The sequence below is a fragment of the Zonotrichia albicollis genome, chromosome 21, assembly GCF_047830755.1.
Source record: "Zonotrichia albicollis isolate bZonAlb1 chromosome 21, bZonAlb1.hap1, whole genome shotgun sequence".
Taxonomy (NCBI): domain Eukaryota; kingdom Metazoa; phylum Chordata; class Aves; order Passeriformes; family Passerellidae; genus Zonotrichia; species Zonotrichia albicollis.
Window position 1 is genome coordinate 1950143 of NC_133839.1, and position 22358 is coordinate 1972500.

General features: G+C 50.0%; 1 protein-coding gene across 13 annotated transcripts in view; it reads right to left on the reverse strand.

The window, feature by feature from the left end:
- ZNF618 (zinc finger protein 618) overlaps positions 1-22358 on the reverse strand; it is a 147874-nt gene that overhangs the window by 70734 nt on the left and 54782 nt on the right. For all 13 annotated transcript variants that reach the window (XM_074556420.1, XM_074556418.1, XM_074556423.1 and 10 more), the window contains exon 2: positions 9536-9579. In XM_074556420.1, the coding sequence (XP_074412521.1) occupies positions 9536-9579 (44 nt within the window). The remainder of the gene's footprint in view (positions 1-9535; positions 9580-22358) is intronic.

The following is a 22358-nucleotide window of genomic DNA, read 5'->3' on the forward strand; positions in this document are numbered from 1 at the left end:
GCTGCCTGCTTTGATCATCAGACTTTCATCTTCCGATGACGTTACGGCCACTTTCATGTCAGACATAAGTGTGTGAAGGCAGGAGAGATTTCAGAACGCCTTAATGAAGCCTCAGCATGAGGAACTGGAAAGGCAGGGGTAAAAGTGGGTTCTTGGACCCATTTGGGTACAGCTTCCTTGGCCCTACGCTGCGGCAGCTCCTGAAGGCCTCAGGCTTTGGCAGAGCTCAATGATGCAACACGAGAACGTGGGCCAGAGCAGCTCTGGGTGTGAAGCCTCACCAGCATCAATGCAGGGAGCAACATGAGGGCAGTACCATGAGGGCAATGCCAGGAGGACAATGCCAGGAGGGCAGTGCCAGGAGTTCCTCCCAAGGGAAGCACAGAAAGGAAAGGCTGGGTGCTGACACCAGTCCCCTCTGCACGGTGACACCAGCCACAGATCCGGCAGCCCCTTCCAGCTGATCTCCTGTGGCAGGAGGGGGAGAAGGGATGAAGGCTGCAGCGTGGGGCTGTTCTGGTCCCTGCAGGGTCTCCCTGGCTGTGATGAGCAGAACTGCAATGAGTGAAAGCAAACAGGGCCCGTCAGCTGCTGCAGCCACAAGGAGCTCGCGCTTGCAGTTTGCTGTTTCTGATCTGGAGTAGCATCCTCATAAATAATGAAAGTGACTAAAAGCTACTTAAAAAACACACACTCCTCCCTTCTGAAAGAATGAGAAAAAAACCCCAATTATAAAAGGACATTTCTTCCAGCTAGGAATAATTTGTCATGTAATTCTCTGAAGACAGCAACAGAAACATGCGTGCTCCGTGCTCCCTTTGAGTCATCTGTGATTGCACATGTACTCAGATGGCTTCTAATGAGGCTATTTTTACAGCACACATCCTGCTGAGATTTTGGGGAGGGGCAGAGTGAGATCAGTGAAGTATCAGTCTTCAACATCAGCTCCTCAAAAGGAGAGGAAAAGGAAACATGTGGAGGAGGATGCACCACTCTGAACCAACACCTACAAACAGCTCTCCTGCCCCAGCAGCGAATGTGGAGCATCTTTTGGTTTTTTCTAAACAACACTCAGGCTGGAAAACCCAGAGATCATTAGTGCCTTGCTGATATCAATGATGGCCAGGGCTCTCTATGGTGGAAGCTGTCCCTGCTCATGGCAGGGCTGGAACAGGATGGGTCTTCAGGGTCCCCCCAGCCCAACCCATTCTGTGATTCCATGGTGACACCTTTGGCAGAGCACAGGGTGGGCCCAGGTAAACTGAAACACAGTTTGGGCACTCCTTGGAAGGCTCTTCTGGTCTGCAGCACCAAAGAGGTTCAGTCAGGACCCCAAACCACTCATGGGCACCAAGCAATGGGCTCCTCTGCAGAGGCCAGCAGGACACCAGCACCAGTGGGATGTCCCAACTTGTCTTCTGGAAACCAATGTGCAGCTGGCTCATCCAAGGCTAAATCAAAAGGCCTCAGCTGTCAGAAACTAAAAGAAGCAAAAAATGGGGGAAGCTGAAACTGGGCTCAATTTACAGATGTCTGCCATGGTTTTACAAGAACCAGAAGGTTCCTGTCATGACTGGAGCTATGGGAAGTGGAATAGACAGAACAGATGTAAATGAATTCTCATTTTACATGGGGATGATGAAAGAAGAGACAAGAAAAAGAAGGATGTAAGTTGAAAATCTGCTTGTCTGATAAATTAGCTGTGGTGGCCTTCCCACCCCTCTCCATGGGTCCCATCTGCTTCCTGGGGCAGCCCAGGGGTTGGGCCCTGTGCCTTACACCAGGAAGAGGTGGAGAAGATCAGGAAGCAGAGGAGCTGCCTGGTGTCCTTCACTGGGGACATCTTCTGCAGACAGCACCAGAAAATCTGACAACAAGATTTTCAAGTGCAGAGTTAAAAGACAGAAAAGCAGGAGCTGTTTTCCCAGCATTACAACTGAGCTCCTGACTCCTGGCTCCAGCCCCAGCTTCAGATGTTCCCTCACACCCTGAAAGGCAAAGACACCACCCCAAGCTCCTGTGTCACAGTGTCCAGAACTGCTCCTCTCCAGGAGACTCAACCCCCCCTCCCTGCCACAGCTCCCAGAGCCTCTGCCAAAGGCCCTCTGCAGCCTGAGCCTGCATCCTTCAGAGGGGATGTCCTGCTGCTGATGTGTGAGGGGCTGCAACAACCACCCCATCCCAGATTCCTCCTCTGAGGGATTATTTTCTGGAACAGGCACTGTACTTCCAGTGTAGACTGCTGCCTCTGGTCATTGGGAAAGGAGATTCGCTTACTGACAATCTCCCCTCCACAGGAGAAAACCTCCTCTGCTGTCTCTGAAGCAAACACTTCCTTAATGTACACCGTGTGCACACCAAAAATATCCCTTCTGATCCTTGACTCTTTCCATCTGGGAGTCTGTCCATATTCCAGAAAATGGATACCCAAGGGTGCCACCAGCACTGTGGGTGACACACAGAGCCATGTGCTGGTTCAAACTCCTGAAACCCAAATTTTCCCTTGGTCACAGAGGTGTTCATGGTCATCCATGTTCCACCAGGAGGTTTCAGTTCTCTTCACAATCTTCCCCAATTCCACTGTGAATTCCCAAAGTGTGCACTTTAATTCCGAAAGGTTCCAGGAAAATCTGCTCTCTCCTGTGCTGATGGTATTTTAGGGGATGGGAAGTCCCTCCCCCCTCAGCAGTACAGAAGACTTTGCTGAAGAACAGAAAAAAAGCAAAAGGTGGTCAGAGCTTCTGGGCATTTTCCACATGCAACCTGCTCTTGAGAACCCCAGGATTCACAGGCTCCCTGCAAGGTCACCCATGCTCCTGTGATCTCTGTGCTGGTTCTGCCCATGGCCAGGAGCTGCATCCTTGTGCCTGGCTGGGTTCCTTCACGAGGCTGCTGGGTCCCCTATTGGCATCCACCACCCTGAACATGCTGCTCCCTCCCACTCTGACCAGGGATGAAGCTGCAGCTCCTGGAGGCTCTGAGGCCCTCGGGGACATGAGTTGGACCTGGGGACATCAAACTAACTGGGCACACAAAGGAAATCCCTGAGGCAGGAGAAGCAGCCCAAACCCTGCCCCTACCTGGGACATATTTACATCCTCTGCTTTCTCCCTCCAAAATAAACTGAAATCAGAACACGAGGCCATGTCCTTCTGCAGGCAGAAATGTGATAGTAGCTGCCATTCAGGCTTTCCTGGGAGAAACTTGCCCAATAAATACCAATATTATTTAGGAGTTCATAAATTTAAAGACATGAAGGTTTTGTAGAAGAGAGATGCCTCAGGGAAGTTCACCCCCTGCCTCTGAGGGCAGCCAGCACTTGAAAACAGAGGTAGCAGCTTTCAAAAACCCCAAAATACATAATGCAGCACTCGGTGGTGTGTGTGGTGTCAGTGCTCAAATCTAGGGAAAACAAACAAACAAAGCAGAATACTTAATTTTTGCAGCTATCTGGGTCTAGTAAAACACACAACCTTTCCTGACAGCAAACTCTGCTTCAAGAAGTCCAAGAGGAATTTAATCGTGCGTTCATTCCTCAAGGGACACTCGGCAGCCCCGAATCCTTCAGGGAAGGTAAACTCCAGGACCAATCAGCCTGCCTCTCCTCTGGAAATTAAACATTCAAATACAAACCAGAACAATAGTCAAGAGCCACAAAGAATTCCTAAGGTATTAGCAAAACAAATTCCCTTCAGTCCTTATTAGGAATATCTTGAGGATGGTTTGAAGAGGAAAGTCTAACCAAATATAAAAAAAATTTGGCTTATCCAACAAAAAACAACCGCGCGCTCTTTGCCAAAAGCAAAAGAATTCAGTCAGATAAAAACGGCGACACACAAATGATGCAGGTTAAAAACTGAATTTAAGATGATAATGGAATAGCTGCCAGCGTCTTTAAATTTTCAAGCGTGGAAATGTCAACAGAGACAAAGAAATTCAGGGAAAAACAAAGAGAATAGATTAAGGATTTATTTATATCAGTGAAAGAGCTCTGTGTTCCTTGACTAAGAAATAACTGAGGGGGTGAGAACTGAAATGGCCACAGGTCTCCAACATGCCATGAGGAGCGAGGGGGTGACCCAGGGATCTCCTGGTGGCTCAGCTCTCCTGAAGGCTTTAGAACTGCCACATCTGGTACTTTATGGCTCCAGAAAGGGACGTTTCTCCACCTCACACCACCCAAAGCTCTCCAGGACTGGGCAAACTGGTGTGGTTTACACAGAAAACATTCCTGTTCCTTGGAGCTGGGATGTGTCTGAGAGCTCACATCTCCTTGTACATGGACATTTGACCTTCTTTTGGGTCTCAAGGAAACCTGCCTGGGCTCCCCACAGCTTCTGTCCTGGTTGTTGTATAGAACTGAACTATCCACAGCTCTAGAACTGGCCAGAGGGCAATTCTGAGGGGTTTTGTGCTGGTTGGTTGGTTGGTTTGTTTCTTTTTGAAGATGGCTGGAGAGAGCCCTTTGGTGGGCACCAAGGCTTATTAAATTCCTTGCCTAATTAGTAAGAGTTTTCTCATTTTCTGATGCTGGATGAGTTGGAAGCTTCTTGGTGCTCTAGGACTGAAAATCCCACAGGTTGCCTCTTCAAGAAAGGGAAGACAATTCAAATAATTTTTTTTGGAAAAAATTCCTGGAAATACCCAGTCCAGGCCTGTCCCTCCACAGGGTGTAGAGTTTTCTCCCGAGCTTCAGAGGACCACAGCCTCAGGAATTGTCCTTCCCCAGTGCTGGGGGCCCAGAGCTGGAAGAGGAGACTGGAGGAAAGCTGGTGCCATCCCAGGGCACTCCCTTGGGTGACAGGAGCTGCTGGGGAGGATGTGTTCACACAGGACAGAGCAAGGAATGCAGGGAAGAGAGGGGAAGGTGCCACCAGAGAGGCTGGAGAAAGGTGAACTGAGAAGGAGCAAAGTGGGTGCAACCCTTTCTCAACAGCTTCTCTGCCACAGTGATTACAAGGGTCTTCAGGGTGAGAGAGAGATGAGAATGTTGACTTCATGTTCAGAAGGCTTGATTTATTATTTTATTATACATATTACATTATGACTGTACTAAAAAGAAATAGAAGGAAAAGTTCTCAGAAGGCTAGCTAAGCTAAGAATAGAAAACAATGAATAACAAAGGTCTGTGTCCCAGCAGAGAGCGAGACCCAGCTCTGCCATGAGTGGTCAGTAAATCCAAACATCCACAGGAGACCAATCACAGATGCACCTGTTGCATTCCACAGCAGCAGATAATCATTGTTTACACTTTGTTGCTGAAGCCTCTCAGCCTCAGCAGGAAAAATCCTAACAAAAAGATTTTAATGAAAAGATGTCTGTGACACTTCTCCTCCCAGGGCTCTCCAGGAATGGTCCCAGCCCCAAGAGCTCCAGGAGCATTTGGACACTGCTCCCAGGAATGCCCAGGGTGGGATGTTGGGGTGTCTGTGCAGGGACAGGCTCAGTGATCCTGGTGGATCCTTCCAGCTCAGGGATTGTGTGATTCCATGGGCGTCACATCTTCTATGGCACAGACTGAAGCACCCAGACCCCTGAGGCACCACGGCTTGGTCTGAAGTACCTGGGAAAACTGCACTATGGCAGAGCTGGGAACCCCCAGGCCAACCCAAGGCACCCCTGGGAACTCCTGCCCTGCTCCAGCTGGGCCAGCACCCAGAGCCTGCTCTGGACCTGCAGCTCTGAGCCCTTTGTGGGAGCTGCAGCCCAGCGCTGTCAGCACTGCCCTAAAGGAGAGGCAGCCCTGCCCTGGGTGCAGCTGCAGCCCTGGACTGCCCCAGCTCCAGGAGCAGAGCTCTGAGCTCCTCCACAGCTACATCTGTGCTGCCGAGAGCCCCGGGCTGAGCTCCCAGCTGGCTCCGATCCCTCCAAACAGATGCAGCTCCTAGAGCAGGGCCTGATTTATTCAGCAGGAGTCTCGCACATTAAGTGTAGTTAAGTCTGAAAACAAATCTAATGACTTTAAAATAAATAGCCAACAGAGGACTCCAAACTGAAATTCCTCCTTCCTCTGACACCCGCCATATAAACAATAATAATTATATAAAACCGTGTCTAACACATGACTACACAAGGCTCTGGTGACCAAGAAAAGCACACGCTGCTTGTCAGACATAATTGCACATTTGGTTTTTCAATTATTTCTTGTCAGGATCCAGAGCCCACCATCTGAACGCTGGCATTAATTATTGGGAAGTTGTTAGTGCTCCAATGGTCCTATGGAGACTCCCAGTGCTCACCCTGAGCCCAGAGCTGCCAGTGCTGCTCCCACACTGCCCTCCTGTCCCACCAAGCCTGGGACTGTCACACACCACACAGGACACCCGCCCTGTGCACAAGGGGCTTCAGAAGAAGCTTAAAGCAAGTCTCCAGTGGACACCAGCAAGGAACTGATCCCCGCCATGTGCTCACCCACAGGATGGGACCAGACCATGTCCAGCACTGGGGCCTCCAACACAAGACCCGGAGCTGCTGGATGAGTCCAGAGGAGGCCATGGAGCTGCTCCAAGGGCTGGAGCCTCTGCTCTGGAGCCAGGCTGGCAGAGCTGGGGGTGCTCACCTGGAGAGGAGAAGCTCCAGGGAGAGCTCAGAGCCCCTGCCAGGGCCTGAAGGGGCTCCAGGAGAGCTGGAGAGGGACTGGGGACAGGGGATGGAGGGACAGGACACAGGGAATGGCTCCCACTGACAGGAGGCAGGGATGGATGGGATATTGGGAATTGGGAATTTCTCCCCGGCAGGGTGGGCAGGCCCTGGCACAGGGTGCCCAGAGCAGCTGTGGCTGCCCCTGGATCCCTGGCAGTGCCCAAGGCCAGGCTGGGCAGGGCTGGGAGCACCTGGGACAGTGGGAGGTGTCCCTGCCATGGCAGGGCTGGCACTGGATGATCCCTAAGGTCCCTCCTAACCCAAGGCAGTGTGGGATCCTGTGAATCCAGCCCCTGTCACCCCTGTCACCATGTTCCTGCTGATTCCATTCCCAGCCCCTCTGAGCAGCTCCTGCCATCACACTCCCATCACATTGCTGCCCATCATGCAGGAAAACATCCTGCCTTTTACTGGCTTTTAATTTGCTGCTTTTTAATTTTGTTGACTGTCTCTTTTTTCCTTGCAAAAGGAAGAAAGAAGCCTCTGATCTACCTTTTCTGGAGTGTTCAAAAACACGCACAGCTTTGTCAGGTTGTCTCTTAGTTGTCATCTTCCCCAAGGCAAGCAGCCATCTCTCTTCTGGCTGCCTTCTAGGAAGAGGGCTTTTTGTGCTCCAAAGAATTGTCTTCACCTTTTAAAATCTCCCACTGCTGAGCACTCAGTGAGGGGCAGCAAGCACACAGGAGTCAATGGGGGAGGAGAACAGGGAGTGCTCTCTGCCACCAGGAGCTGCCAGCTGCACACCCTGGCCCCTGCTCTTCCAAAGGCAGCAACAGGCCTGGGGCTGGGGGTGAGGGGAGCACAAACCCCTGGGCCTCCAGAGCTTCCAGGCTTTGCTTGAAACAGAATAAAATCAATTCACTGCAGTAAAAAAAGAAAAATAGGATTGACCCAATATCACAGTCATCACCTTAGAGCAAGCCTGCTACTGTGAAAAAAAAAATATTGCAGGAAGATAAAATCCAGGAAACTTATATTATATTATATTAATTACATTAGACTATATTATATTATACTATATTCTATTATATATTATTTTTGCTTGTATTTTTACTGATACAAATTAATTGCTAAAAGCTTCCTCGATAGTTTGCAATTAGTGAGGGTTTTAAGCAGCAATGGCTTTGAGAAACATCCATCTTGTGTCTCCATCCACTGATGACCTCACAGATTCAGTCAGAGCCACATTTCCACCTTCAATCACTGACACAGCTTTCTTGAAATATTACATTTTGATTCTGTTTTATTATTTTTAAATGGACTTGGTCATTCTCCATTTTTTGATCACGTTTTGTTCAGTCAGGTAGATGACAAAGTCGGTTTTGTTTCACTTTTTCTACAAGGAAAAAAGCAACAGCCAGCCTCACACTCCTCTGGACACACAAAGGAACAGGGAGGGAAGTTCTCCCACCTCACCTGGAGCTCCATCCCTGCCCTGGAAAGGGCCATTGCTCACTCCTGGGAGGATGTTCAGCCCCAAGGGCAGCCCAGGCAGGTGGGATGGACACCCCAAAGGAGGGATGGACACCCCAAAGGTGACATGGATACTCCAGAGGTGACATGGACACCCCAAATGTGAGATGGACTACCCAAAGGTGACATAGACACTCCAGAGGTGCAATGGACACTCCGAAGGTGAGATGGACATGGACACCCCAAAGGTAAGACGGGCCCTCCAAAGATGAGATGGACACCACAAAAATGAGATGGATGCCCTAAAGGTGACATGGACACCCCAAAGATGAGATGGATGCCCCAAAGGTGACACAGACACCCCAAAGGTGACATGGACACCCCAAAGGTGACATGGACACTCCAAAGGTCAGCTCCCACATGGAGGATGCACTTGCCCACCTGCTGTGGGAAACCCTCCAGTGAGAGCTGCAAAACTGAATTAAAGATTGGAATAAAGAATCCAGGGGAAGGAAATGATGCCTGGCTCCTCTCCCCTTGCTCCTCAGCTTGTGCTTTCTTTCCAAGACTTCCTTCAGGCTGATTCCCAGTGAGCCAGCACTGCTGGGCCACAGGGGAGCCACCCCAAAGTGAGACAGAGAAGTCTCCTGTGACAGACACCCAGTGTTCCTCTCTCCCCAGCTCAGGGGCACCCCAGATGTGTTCAATGCCAAGCAGTGCCAACTGGACAAAAAGCTCCCAGGAATGAGGGGATTTTGTCCTGAAATGCCATTGGCAGAGCTGGGGCACTGGGCAGGGACCAGCCAGCACGGTGGGACCATCAGACCCAGCAGGGGCTGCACGGTCAGCAGGGGGAGGCAGGGAGGGCATCAGCACCACAGTGGTTCCCAGATCTCTCTGGATGTGCTTTTACACAGCAGGATCAGTTTTATCTCAGGAATGAAACTTTCACAGGGCTTTCAGGGCCCTGGAGGGACAGGAGGAGTCCCCATCCCTGGGTGTGTTTAACAAAGCCTGGATGTGGCACTGGGTGCCAGGGCTGAGTTGAGGTGTTGGGGCTGGGATGGACTCGATGATCCTGAAGGTCTCTTCCAACCCAGTGACTCTGTGAGGCCACAGCCCAGGGCAGACCCACCTCAGCGTGTCCCTCTCCAGAGCGGGAGCAGCAGAGACACCTCTCAGTGGGATCACAGGGGAAGGGGGTGGTGGGACACCTCTGTCCTCTCCTTCTGAAGGACAGAAGGGTCTGCCCAGCCCAAGGGGGCACTCAGCTGGAACTCCCCACAGCACACACAAACCACCTCTGCTTTCAGTCCCCAGTGCCAGGATGAGGCCAGCCTCCCACGCCATCCTTCCAGCCATATCCAGAGAGGGCTGCATGGACACAGCTCTGACACCCATCCCACCTTTGGCCACCCCATCTCCAGGGTGGAGAGCACAACTGAGCAGAGCTGACCCACCCAGCACATCCCAGCCCTACCTGCTGGAAGAGCTCCTCCGCCCGCTGCTGTTGCTCTCCTCGGCCTAGGAGATGAAAACAGAAGAGCTGGTTAGGTTCAGAAGGATGAGGCTGCTCTCCAGCCCAAACCTGGGGTACCCCAGAGCTGCACACACGCCCCAGGCCCAGCTCTGAGCAGGCTCTGAGCCACCCAGCCCATCCCCACCAAGTCTCCAGCAGTGATCCCTGGCATGCAGAGCCAGGTGGGAAATCAGGAATGGCCAAATTGTCCCAATGCCATGCAGGAATGGCCCCTCCAGGCCCAACACCTCCCCTCATTAGCCCTGTGCCCTAATTAGCCCCTGCAGGCCCTGGTAGGGCTGAGCAGGGAGGGCCCAGGGTCTCCTCTTGCTCCTTTCCCAGCTCACTGATGAGAGCCTTCCTTGGAAAGACAATATTATTCCAATCCCAGAAATTTTATTTCTGAATTTGTGCAAATACAAGTTAAAAGATATTAGCTGCATTTCACATTTTGTGCAAATGGCAGAAACAGGCAATTCATGTGCAGCAGGATGGGGGCCAGCCAACGATTTCGATAAAATAAACCCTTTTTTAATTTAAATGCTAATGCACTGAATTAAAATTTAATAACTGAGGAAATTGAAAAGCCGAGCAGGAATATTGGAAATAAATCCAAGCAGAAACAGCTGAAATTAAAAATTCTAGAGAGTGGGAGGATAGCAGCTAAGCTGTCTTATATGATTACATTTTTTTTATATTTTTTTTTTTTCAGAACGAAGGGGGGAAGGAAAAAAATCCTATCTTTGGCTGGCTGTAGGGCAGTAAATCGAGAGTGCTGTGATTTATTGCTCAATTTTCCTGAGGGAAAAAGGCTTTCTTTCATGCTGAAATATTTCATAAATTTCAAGCCAGCATAAATTCTTAATTTAAAAGTTATGGAGGTCACATTTAGTGCACTGGTGCAATTCTGAAATCTTAAAGGAATAGCAACAAAAAAAAAATTGCAATTTGGTTTTATTTTTTTTAATTCTTCATGTAAAATTTTCTTCAAAGGGATTGTCCAAGTTACACAAAGCAGAAACGCAACCTGGTTTCTGAAGGGATATAAAATCCACTGGAAATGAAGAGATAAAAATCTAATTCAATTACAAAAAGGTATTTTGTTATGATGATTATGATGATGATGATTATTATTATTATTATTGTGAGCCACTTGAGGAATTTCTGTTAAAAAATTTCTTCTCTCCATTGCCTGGGAAAAGCCAGAAGGGAGGAGCTGACAATGTAATTGCTTCTGTTAGATCTCCAATCTTTTGTGAGCACTGATATGTTCATTTGTTATACAGCTGTTCAGCTACAGAAAGGATGTCAGAGCACCCATAATTCAAAGCAATCAATCAAAAATTAATGATTTGTCATGCTTACACAATGGAAAAAAAAAGGAAAAAAAAAAAAGCTTTATGGGTTCCTGCAACTGGTAGATTGCTCAAACCTTTGGGGCATTTTCTAGAAGATTAGATCTGTGTACAAGGAAAAGGGGGGAAAGGGGAAAAAGGAGATTTAATATAGAACCAGGGCAGAAACCTTGTTGGGGTGCTGGGGATCCCAGAGATGGGAATCTCACAATTCCTGCCTGTACAAAGGGGTTTGTGCACAACCCAAGCTCACACAAGCCAAGAGCCACATCTTGGATCACAGGGACCTTGTGAGGCTCCTGCCATGAGAATTCCATGGGAAAAGCACCTACTGAATCATGGAACCATGGAATATCCAGAGCTGGAAGGATATTCTGAGCCATGAGGCTGATGGAACCCAGCCCTGGCCCTGCAGACACCCCAACAATCCCCAGTGCTGGGGAGTTTCCTTATTTTGAAAGAAAAAATGAGAAAAAAAGGGAACCACAGCAGGTAAGGGCTCTCATCTCAATGGCTTCACCAGGCAGGTTGCTCCTGGAGATGATCCATTAGACAAAAACACCAAACTAAGCCTGAATGAGATCAGATCAAGCTGCCTTAAATGTTTCTGGATGCTGAAATAAACAAATTCACAGAATCCCAGACTGATTTGGGTTGGAAGGGACCTTAATTATCCAGTGCCACCCCTCCATGGCAGGGACACCTCCCACTGTCCCAGGTGCTCCCAGCCCTGCCCAGCCTGGCCTTGGGCACTGCCAGGGATCCAGGGGCAGCCCCAGCTGCTCTGGGCACCCTGTGCCAGGGCCTGCCCACCCTCACAGGGAACAATTCCCAATATCCCATCCAGCCCTGCCCTCTGGCACTGGGAGCCATTCCCTGGGTCCTGTCCCTCCATCCCTTGTCCCCAGTCCCTCTCCAGCTCTCCTGGAGCCCCTTCAGGCCCTGGCAGGGGCTCTGAGCTCTCCCTGGAGCTTCTCCTCTCCAGGTGAGCACCCCCAGCTCTCCCAGCCTGTTCCTTCAAAAATAAAATCCATTTAAACCAAAATATTCCACCTGAATTCTAAAAAGTGGCATTTGAGGACTAAAATACCAGAGGAATTGGAAGAGTGAAAGGCTGGAAATCACTGTTTAACCAGAATGTGCCAAAATGGGTCAGAGCAGCCCCAACAAAGCAACACCTTTGTGGAGGGGAACAGAAATCTCCTGTGCTCCTTTAGAATCTCCTGCACTCCCATTTACCCAAAGAATTGATTTTGGTGATTTCCTAATTTGTGATTAAAAAAGGAGAGGAGCAGAATTTTCATCTGCTGATGCCAGGGAGGCCGGATGTGGGGTGCTGGAACAGGCTGGAGGATGACACACAATCTGCCCCATAAAATCATTTCCAATTCAAAGTGTTACTCCCTGAAGTTGCTTTTCTACATATTGGGTGCGTTTAGGGGAGTTTTGTTTAACTAATGCTAATAAATATCCTTTAAATGAAAATGCACACAAGCAGAATGTGGTTTCAGGCCATATGCTCCTCAGCTCGAGTTGTAAGCAAAAAGTAAATCATGTGATAATTAAGAAATGTATCAGTCAACATCTCCTAACAGGATAACATGTCAAAAAATAGGAGACCAAGCAGATGTAAAACTGACCTGAGAAATCCATGTTTATCAAGAGGGCTACACTATATTGGGAAAAAACCCCAACATTTTAACAGTTACAGCAAAACTAAAAAATAACTTAAAGCAATAAAAATGTGAGATGAGATTTCAGACGATTTAAGCACAGGCTTTTTTGCCTGATCACTTAAATTCTGATTAGAAACAATTATTCCAATCCCTTGGATTTGCATCCATGCTTGGATCAGTTCCCATGGATGGGATGGGGGCACAAGGACACCCCCAAGCACTGCCACAGCCCTTCCAGGGGGAAAAGGGGTTTAATCCATGCATTTATTTATTTATTCAGACACAGCCACCCCTGTGATTTGCCTCTGAACCCCATTCCAAAGGGAGAGGTCGCTGATTCTGCCTGGGGGTTGCAGAAGGAGCAGACCCCACTTGCCCCTCTCCCACAGCACCTTCCCTCTGCAGAGGGAAAAGGGCAGAGTTGTTTGTTTACCCGAGGGAAAAAAAAAGGAAAAAAACCCAAAACCCCCACCCTGCTTCCCCCAAATGCCTTCCCAGGGACAGCCGAGTAATTTTTGTCCAAACACAAACCACAGATTCAATTTTGGAAGGAGCCAGCAGCACCCAGCATGGAAAATTTCACCCCAAATAATTAAAATTTGGCAAAGGAGAAGCAACTGAAAACAGGTCTGACACAGGAATGTGCCATAAAAATAACTGCAGGCCTGCTACCTGTGCTGTCTGGGGTTATTAACTTCAGAGCCACAGAAAATGCAGGAAGTGCTTTTTTTTTTTTCCTTTTTTCTCTTCTTTAAACAAAGGGCAAGACACCGGCAGTTTCCTATTTAATTTTTATTAAATAGGAGGGGGAAAAACAGCAGAGCAGCTCCACATCACACCAAAACATCTGCAGAGCACAAGGACCCATAAATGTGCCCGTGCCCCTTTTTAATCTGGATTTTGGCTCCCTCCTGCAGCACAGAGGATGCTGAGGAACCCCAAAGAGGGAAACAAGGCTGAGCCAGGGCTGGCCCAGGCAGAGCCGTGCTCCCAGAACCATGGGATCCTTGAGGTTGGAAAAGCCCTCTGAGATCAGAGTCCAGCTATTCCCCAGCGCTGCCAAGGGCAGCACTAACCCCACATCCACACTGGGACCTTCCCTGTCCCCACGTGCCACATCCACACTGGGACCTTCCCTGTCCCCACGTGCCACATCCACACTGGAACCTCACCCTGTCCCCACGTGCCACATCCACACTGGGACCTTCCCTGTCCCCATGTGCCACATCCACACTGGGACCTTTCCCTGTCCCCATGTGCCACATCCACACTGGGACCTTTCCCTGTCCCCATGTGCCACATCCACACTGGAACCTTCCCTGTCCCCATGTGCCACATCCACACTGGGACCTTCCCTGTCCCCATGTGCCACATCCACACTGGGACCTTCCCTGTCCCCACGTGCCACATCCACACTGGAACACCTCCCTGTCCCCACGTGCCACATCCACACTGGGACATTTCCCTGTCCCCAACCAAGTGCCACATCCACACTGGGACATCTCCCTGTCCCCATGTGCCACATCCACACTGGAACCTTCCCTGTCCCCACGTGCCACATCCACACTGTGGAACCTTCCCTGTCCCCATGTGCCACATTCACACTGGAACCTTCCCTGTCCCCAAGTGCCACATCCACACTGGAACCTTCCCTGTCCCCACGTGCCACATCCACACTGGGACATTTCCCTGTCCCCACGTGCCACATCCACACTGGGACATTTCCAGGGACAGTGACTCCACCACTGCCCCACGCAGCTGTTCCCATGCCTGACCACCCCATTTCATGACGAAATTCTTCCTAATATCAAACCTACACCTTCTCTAGAGCAATGTAAGGCTGTTTCTTCTGGTTCCCAGAGCCAGGGCAGCCCTTGCCTGAGGGACAAAGATCTCCTCTGCCTTAGGCTGCTGTGGGTCATCCCCTCCTCATCCTTTGCCCTTGCCAATCCATCAGGGCAGCCTCCGAAAGGAATGAATTTTCCACTCGGGAACAAGACAGTTCTTGGAGCTGGAGGAATGTGCTGCCTATTTCCTCAGCTGCAGCTTCCCCTCAAGAAACAACCAAAATAATAATAATAATTAAAAAAATCTCTGCAAGGAGGAAATGGGAGCTCTCCCTAAAGCATCTGCCCGGTCCCACAGCTGAGCCAAGCCCCAGAGTGAGGGTTCCTCAACCCCCAAAATCCACTGTGGGGTCTGCAGCCCCCCCATGCTGGCCATGGGGCAACACCTGGGGTGGGGATGATGGTGGCAGCCTCAGAGTCAGAATTCCTTGGGAGCAGCCAGGGGAATCTCACCCTTGTGCTCAGCTGCAGCCTTGTCCTGGGAAAAGCCAGCGCTGTTCCCTGTTCCACCACGAGAGCCCAGCAGGAAACAGCAACATCTGAGAGTTCTGAACCCCTCTGAGATGAGCCCATGGAGGGTTTGCTGCTTGAGGGCAGCAGAAGGCAAAGGCAGAGACTCCCATGGCAAGCACAGAGGCTCTGCTGCCAGAGCCAGGGGACATCTGGAACAGGATGGTCCCAAATACCCAGGGACCATCCCTGTGTGACTGGTGCCCACACCTGAGCTCCAGCACAGCTCCAGGAGGGTCTGCAGTGCCAGAGGAAGGTGCTCACTACTCCTGGCCATGCCCATCACTTAGATCAAGCTTCAGGACGAGTAAAAATCCATGGGATGCTACAGAAGAGGTGCTTTGAGACCTCCAGGCAAGTCCATCCATGGAAGGCACCAAGGTGACTGTGACCTGCAGGGACACAATCTGTCCCCAGCACCCCGGTGGTGACACACAGAGCATCCCAGTGCTGGAGCCTGGGGACACGGGGAGCCCAGCACGTCCCACGTGGTGCCTCTGACATTTTGTGTCTGGGGAGTGTCTGAGCACACCAAAATCCAGGTTTGGACTGAGGTTTCTGAGCATCCACCTCACCCCTATGAGCAGCTCCACCACATGCAAACAAACAGCTGCTGGAGATGTGGCTGAGGCTGAAACAAATCAGAGCAGGTTCTGGCTGGGAGCACAGCTCAGCCCATGGCCCTGGCCACATCCTCCTCCTGTGGATGGCCACCACCCCCAGGGGGACACGTGTCCAGGGGGACCCAGAGCCAGGGAACACCAGGGAACACCACAGAGCTGTGGCACTGCAGGATCAGCACTGGGCAGGGCCACCCAGCACCTTCCCCTGCAGCCCTGGGCAGGCACCCCAGGGTAGGCAGGGCTGGCCCCAGCCCCAGCTGGGCTGTGCAGTGCCCCTGCTGCAGTGCCATCCCTGTGCTAATTATCCCTGGGGATCATTAACAGCTGCTCCTGAAGCCACAAGGTGCCCCCAATTACTAATTAAAAAGAAACACTAATGACAAAGCCAGTGAGGGGGATTAGCCCAACACAAAGGTCAGCTGGGAGCAGAGGGTCCCACTGGGGAAGCCAGGATGGGAATGATCCCCTCTGCTCTGGCTGTGACACTTCAGACCCAGCCCAGGGGCCCTTGCTCTGGTGATTTCAATTCTCTTTGTATTGGCAGGAGAATTATTTTTCTTTTAAATTTTTCTTCTTGCTTTGCTTTGTTTTTCTGTTTTTGTTTTGGGTTTTGTTTTGGTTTCATTCTGTTTGGGTTTTTTTGTTTGGTCTTGCAAACTGGGTTCCCTCAGGCTTCTCCCCACATTCTGCTCTGGGACAGAACAAGTTGCACTGTGCATGTTAAAACTATAGGTAGGCAAACAATACTAATAAAAAATCACAAAGTCTAGAAATTCTCATTCAGCTTCACTGGATTTGCTTCTTGTCTACTGTTTATTATCTCCCCATTTTATAACCTTCATTTCCTACCCTGGGTGTGCTGCCTGCATCCACCTCATTTCTGAGCTGCCTCTGTAACCCAGAATTAAAAGTTCTTCTGGAGAGTTTTTAACAGAAAAGGTCAAATTTCTGCTGTAACAGGGGCTGGAACTTGGGGGGAACACCAAAATCAGCAAGGCAGGGAAGAATCCCAGCAGGATGGCCTGGCCTGGGTGGGTGCTGAGCCCCAGGGAATGGCACAGTCCCACCCCAGAGCACCCAGGTGTCCCTGTCACCCACTCCCACACTCCAGAGAGCCCCAGAAAGGTTTAAGGGCTGTGAGCAGTCACCTCTGAGTCAAGGGAATATTCATATGAGTAATTTTATGAACTTGTTGAAAGTACTGGAAGAATCTGTGCTTTGAATTTCAGTTTTTCTCCCCTGGCAGCCTGGGGAGATTCAAGCAGCACATGCCAGCAGAAGTAAGCGAAGAAAGGGAACATTAAATAAATTTTAACCTAAAACTACAAATGTTTAAACCAGTATTAAAAAGCTTCAACCTCGTGTACTTTTGTTTTTCCCTGCAACAGTCATGAAATTAAAATTATGAATAAATCAATGCAGCAAATTGGTCTGGATTTAAAGAGTTACTCCTTGATTATAAGCAACTGAAAAGTAATCAAAATATTTTTTCCATCTCCTGTTGCTCAGTGCTCTCCTTACTCTGTTCTTTATGAGAAAAATAATCAAATTGAGGGTGAAGAGGAGAAAAGGCATTACTGATTACTCTGAACTCTCATATTATAAAAGCTGGAAAATAAGAGTGACCGGGCAAAACAACAGAATTATGTGCATTGAGCAGTTGTTTACAGATGGTATGAGTTTCCCAGCAAAAGAAACAGCTGGAAATATTTTTAAAGAATAAATGTATATGGAATGAAACCTTGGGGGGGAGGAAGGTATTGTTGTTTTTTACTTGGGGGGAGAAAAAAGGGGCGAAGAAGCCATGAGATAGCATTTCAGAAATCCACCCGTTTTTCCAGGCTTCCAATTTCACAGGAAACTCTCAGGAAATCAATTTTTTAAAAAATCCCGGGCACTTTTCCAAGCTGATAAAACAAACATATCTAGCAAGCTATGAATGCACACAGGGGGAAAATATTAAAATAGGACTTATTTATCCAGGGAATCCCAGTCTTGTTCAACACATTTTGTTTGGGAGTTCTGCACCTCCGGCCTCTGCCGTGGAACATCTGACAGGGCTGTGAGGGCTCCACTGCACACAGGGACTGCCAGGAACCTTCCCCTGGCAGCTCCAGCCCTTCCCAGCTCCAGGATGAAGGGATGGGTGGGAAAGGGCTGGAAATTGGGTTTGGGGGAGCCACATCCCCAGCAGAGTGGGCTGGGAGCACAGGCACAGGCTCTGCCTGTGGCCAAGGTAGGGATTAGTTCTCCTCATTCCTCCCACTTTCCTGACACCCCACCTGGAGCTCTGTGCCCATCTCTGGGGGCCCTGCCACAGGGAAGTCCTGAATCCAACCCAGAGGCCATCATGGAGCTGCTCCAGGGCTGGAGCCAGGCTGGGAGAGCTGGGGGTGCTCACCTGGAGAGGAGAAGCTCCAGGGAGAGCTCAGAGCCCCTGCCAGGGCCTGAAGGAGCTCCAGGAGAGCTGGAGAGGGACTGGGGACAAGGGATGGAGGGACAGGACCCAGGGAATGGCTCCCACTGCCAGAGGGCAGGGATGGATGGGATATTGGGAATTTGGAATTGTTCCCTGTGAGGGTGGGCAGGCCCTGGCATAGGGTGCCCAGAGCAGCTGTGCTATAGTGAGGGTGTCCCCACAGGAGGTTGGAAGGAGGTGATCCCTAAGGTCCCTCCCAATCCAAAGCAGTCTGGGATTCAATTATTCCCTCAGCACAGCTCAGCTGAGGGGAGGCAGGCCAAGGAGCCCCCTTCTCTCCATGACCAGTTCCATGTACACAGAGTGAGTCTGGGCTGGGCAGGGCAGGGCTGGGACGGGCAGAGCCCCCAGGCAGGGCCCCCAGACAGAGCCCTCAGGCAGGGCTGGGATGGGCAGAGCCCCCTCAGGCAGGGCTGGGGATGGGCTGGGGACGGGCAGAGCCCTCAGGCAGAGCTGGGGATGGGCAGAGCCCTCAGGCAGAGCTGGGGATGGGCAGGGCCCCCTCAGGCAGGGCTGGGGATGGGCAGGGGACAGGCAGAGCCGTCAGGCAGGGGTGGGGACGGGCAGAACCCTCAGGCAGAGCTGGGGACGGGCAGAGCCCTCAGGCAGGGCTGGGGGAAGGGAGGTGGCAGCCCTGGAGCTCAGGGGGTTTTCCTGAGGTGCAGCCCAGCCAGGAGAGCCTGCAGCACTCACAGAGGGGTGGCCAAAGCCCAGCACAGGCAAGGAGGACACAACCCAGAGCAGCCAGGCCCTCAGCAGCTGACACACCTGGGAGCTGGACAAGTTCTGCCAGCAGCACTGCCCAGCACAGCCGAGCCCAGCTGGACCTTGAGCTCCTGCAGAGGCTCCAATCCCTCTCCCTGAGCCTTACAAAGGATCCTGAGAAAAAGCCAGGCAAGCCTGTGTGTAGAAAATGCAGAGGCACCTCCCCTCTGCTCAGGGAAGTGCCCTGGGTGCTCCCAGCAGCACAGACACACACACAGGGATTGGTCTCTGGGAACAGACCCAGCACAGGAGGAAAACTGAGACCCTGCCCCAGGTGGTGCCCAGCTGATGCTCAGAGGGCAGGCACTGGGGACATGCCCATGGTGGATCTCAGAGCCACGAAGGGCTGCTGGCGAAGAAGCTTTGATAAGGTTGGGACTCTGCCCCTCAAACCTGCAGAGGCTGTGGAGTGTCCCCCAGGGAGCTGCTCCAGCTCCCAGCTCAGCCATTTGGGTGTCAGTGGGAGCCATGGCACACCTGGGCAGAATTGCACCTTTTGAGGTTGGTTTTATCTCTTTTTTTGGTCAATTGTGAAGAACGCCTTAGGTCCCTCTGTAGCAAACAGCACTGCAGAGATGCAACGTGCTGCAAATGTTCAGCTTCAGTCTGAGGTAAGCAATGAAAATTTAAACACTTGAAAATTACAATTCAAGGCAGAAAATCTGATCTAGAATAGAAAAAGAAATGCATAATTTGATAAATATTGCAGTGAGAAGGTGTCAGGAACAGCACCATGAGGAGGTCCAGCTTCAGCCAAGGATCCCCTCCAGGGCTGGCACAGATCTCCTTTCAATGCTTGTGGGAAAGGCTTTGCATTTGCAAAACATCAATTTTAACCTTGTAAAATATAAATTTTATCCTAATTAAAAAAAAAATTCCTATGTAGCATTTATAGACAGCTGTGAGGTTGAAACTAAAACATTCTCCACTGGATGGGCAACTGTGGGACTTCACCTTCTCTCCCAGTTTTGTATGGCTGGTTTGTTGAAATAGCATGAAATGGTGGTAATTTTACTTTGGAAAGGGAAAAAAAAAAGTCAAACCACATTGGTCTAAAAGTAAAAAAGGGGGAAGGCACACAAAGCTGGGTAATTTCTTCAAACTTAAAAAAGAGCAGTAATTACAGGGGGGAAATTCAGAAAGGGTTTAGTCTGCCCGGCTCCATCAAAAACCAAAAAAATAAGAAAAAAAACCAAGTAAAAAATAGTAAAAAGAGAAAAAAGAGATGGAAGGGGAGGAAATGAAGTTGGAGAAAAAGCAGGCTGAAAGTAGAATTCTTAGAAATTCTGCTTGCAAAATAACTCCCATCAGCCAACCACAAATCCTATAAATATCACCAGATCCACTTCCCGAGCAGATCTAAATCAACAAATAAACAAACAAACCTCCAAGATTTAAAAAAAGTTTGAAAAAAAAAAAAAAAGAAATCTAAATAAAAACTACCAAAAACCCCAGTAAGGCCAAGATGGTGTCTCCAGGGGAGGGTGGCTTTGCTGGCTTCCCAAGAATGATGGTGGCTTGGAAAGTAAAGAAGGAAAACAACATTTCCTGGTCCATTTGAGCTGTGAAAGCTGCAGCATCATCTCCCCCTGCCCAGACACCCCAAACCCCAGCCCTCCCCCAGAACCCTCCACACAAGCATGGCACTGGGAAGAGCAGGAGATCACCAGGCACCATCGACCTGCACCTTCTCACTCCCAAATCTCCACCTCTGAGCAATTGTTTGGGCTAAGGAAAGGGATTTTCAAGCAGTTTGTGGGGGACAAACATCAGTGGGACCCACAAGGGTGACCTTCCACTCTCCATCATTCCTGGAGCTGAAACAAATGAGGGCACAGAGCTGCTGGGAAATTATTTCCAGCCCAAAGTGGAGCTGCAGTGAGATCATGGCATGGGTTGGTAGAATTTCTGCTGCACCATTCACACAGCAGAGTAAGATACTGATTTTAAAAAACTGGAAGTGACACAGTCCCTGACATTTAAAATTTTCTGATTCATACAGGCAAAATACATCCTATATGTATTTTTAAAGCAAGAACTGTAAGATGTGCTCAAAATCTAAATGAAGCACTTACAAGCCCCAGATTCTGTTTGACTTGAGCCTATGAAACCCAAATAGATATTCCTTATTTTCTGGGCAATAAAAAAAATTCAAATCATTTTATTTTTCTTCCGGCTCAGTCTGAAAAAGAATTTTTCAATTTTTCAGAGCTTCAGGAAAACCAAGAATATCAATTATTTGCACAGCCCTGCAGAGTGGACAGATTTGTCTTGGAAAACCTCCAATGAGATGCAAAAAAAGACACAAATGTTCCTACAGGATCCCTTTTGGGGCTGAATTTTGCAGGCAGCACTATGAGCCCTCTGCCCATCTGTGGGCCAGCAGCTGCTGCAAACCCTGAGGAAGAAAGCCAGAAAGTGAAATTGGATCCCCAGAATTCTGGTGCAGCCCAGGGTTGGGTCAAAGGATGACAGAGAAATCCCCAAGGCCACCATTAATGCCCAACTCTCAAATGGAATCTGGGGTTAGGCAGCACAGGCTGGTGCTGCCAGAGCTGGGCAGGGCTGGTTGGGTTTCCAAGCTGAGAAAGGAGCAATGAACTCATGGATTTGTGACCCTTTGGATGAACAAATATCAGGCCAAGGGCTGTTCCATCCCCCAGATGCCCCCAGATGCCCTGGACACCAGTCTGCTCCAGTGCCCTGGGAGCACCAACTGCAGCTGGGCTGGCAGAAGATAAATGTGTGCCACATTCCACAGGCTCTTCTCAGGAACGAACTGATGCTCACCCACACTTCATTGCAGACACCTTGGTGCTTTATCTGCCACCCAGCTCATGGATAACCTCAGCAGCCATGGATATTTTCTAGATGCATGTTTGTACCCAAGGACCATGGTGTGTCACTGATTGTGGGACTGGCTGAGAGCATCTCCACTGAATTACTCAAACGTGTGAGAATTTCACCTAAGAATTGTTTCTGCACATAACACTCCTAGAGTGGATTCAGTGTATGGGAAGCTGTGACAGTTCAAAGTATCTGTATAAAACAGGGGAATACTGGGGACTGTTCCCCAAACCCCAAATTCCACAGTTCCACCCTGGGTAAGGGATCTCTGCTTTGATGCACTTTGCCTCCACATGGCCCTAAATACAAAGGAGGGCACAGGATGTTCCTGAGTTATGGAGAAAGCCTCTGGAGGGAGCCTGGAGCACAGTCCCAGGCCCAGGGAGGATGGGGAGCCTGGGAGAGCTGCACCATTGCAAACCTCCAAAGCATCTGCTTGTGTTGAAATAAAAACAGAACTGGGGCATCTCCAGCTCCTCACAAATGCCATGCATCACCTCACCCACTGTGCCACACCTCTGTGGGGTGAGCTGGAGCCAGGCTGGAGCCAGGACCGCGTTTAGAGCTGCTCTGAGGTCCTGGCAAAGCACCAGAGTACGAGGCTTTGGTGGAGAGGGAAGAAGCAGGAAACCTATGACCAGGCTGCACTGGTCAGATTGCTCCAGCCTGTTTGGGCACAGGC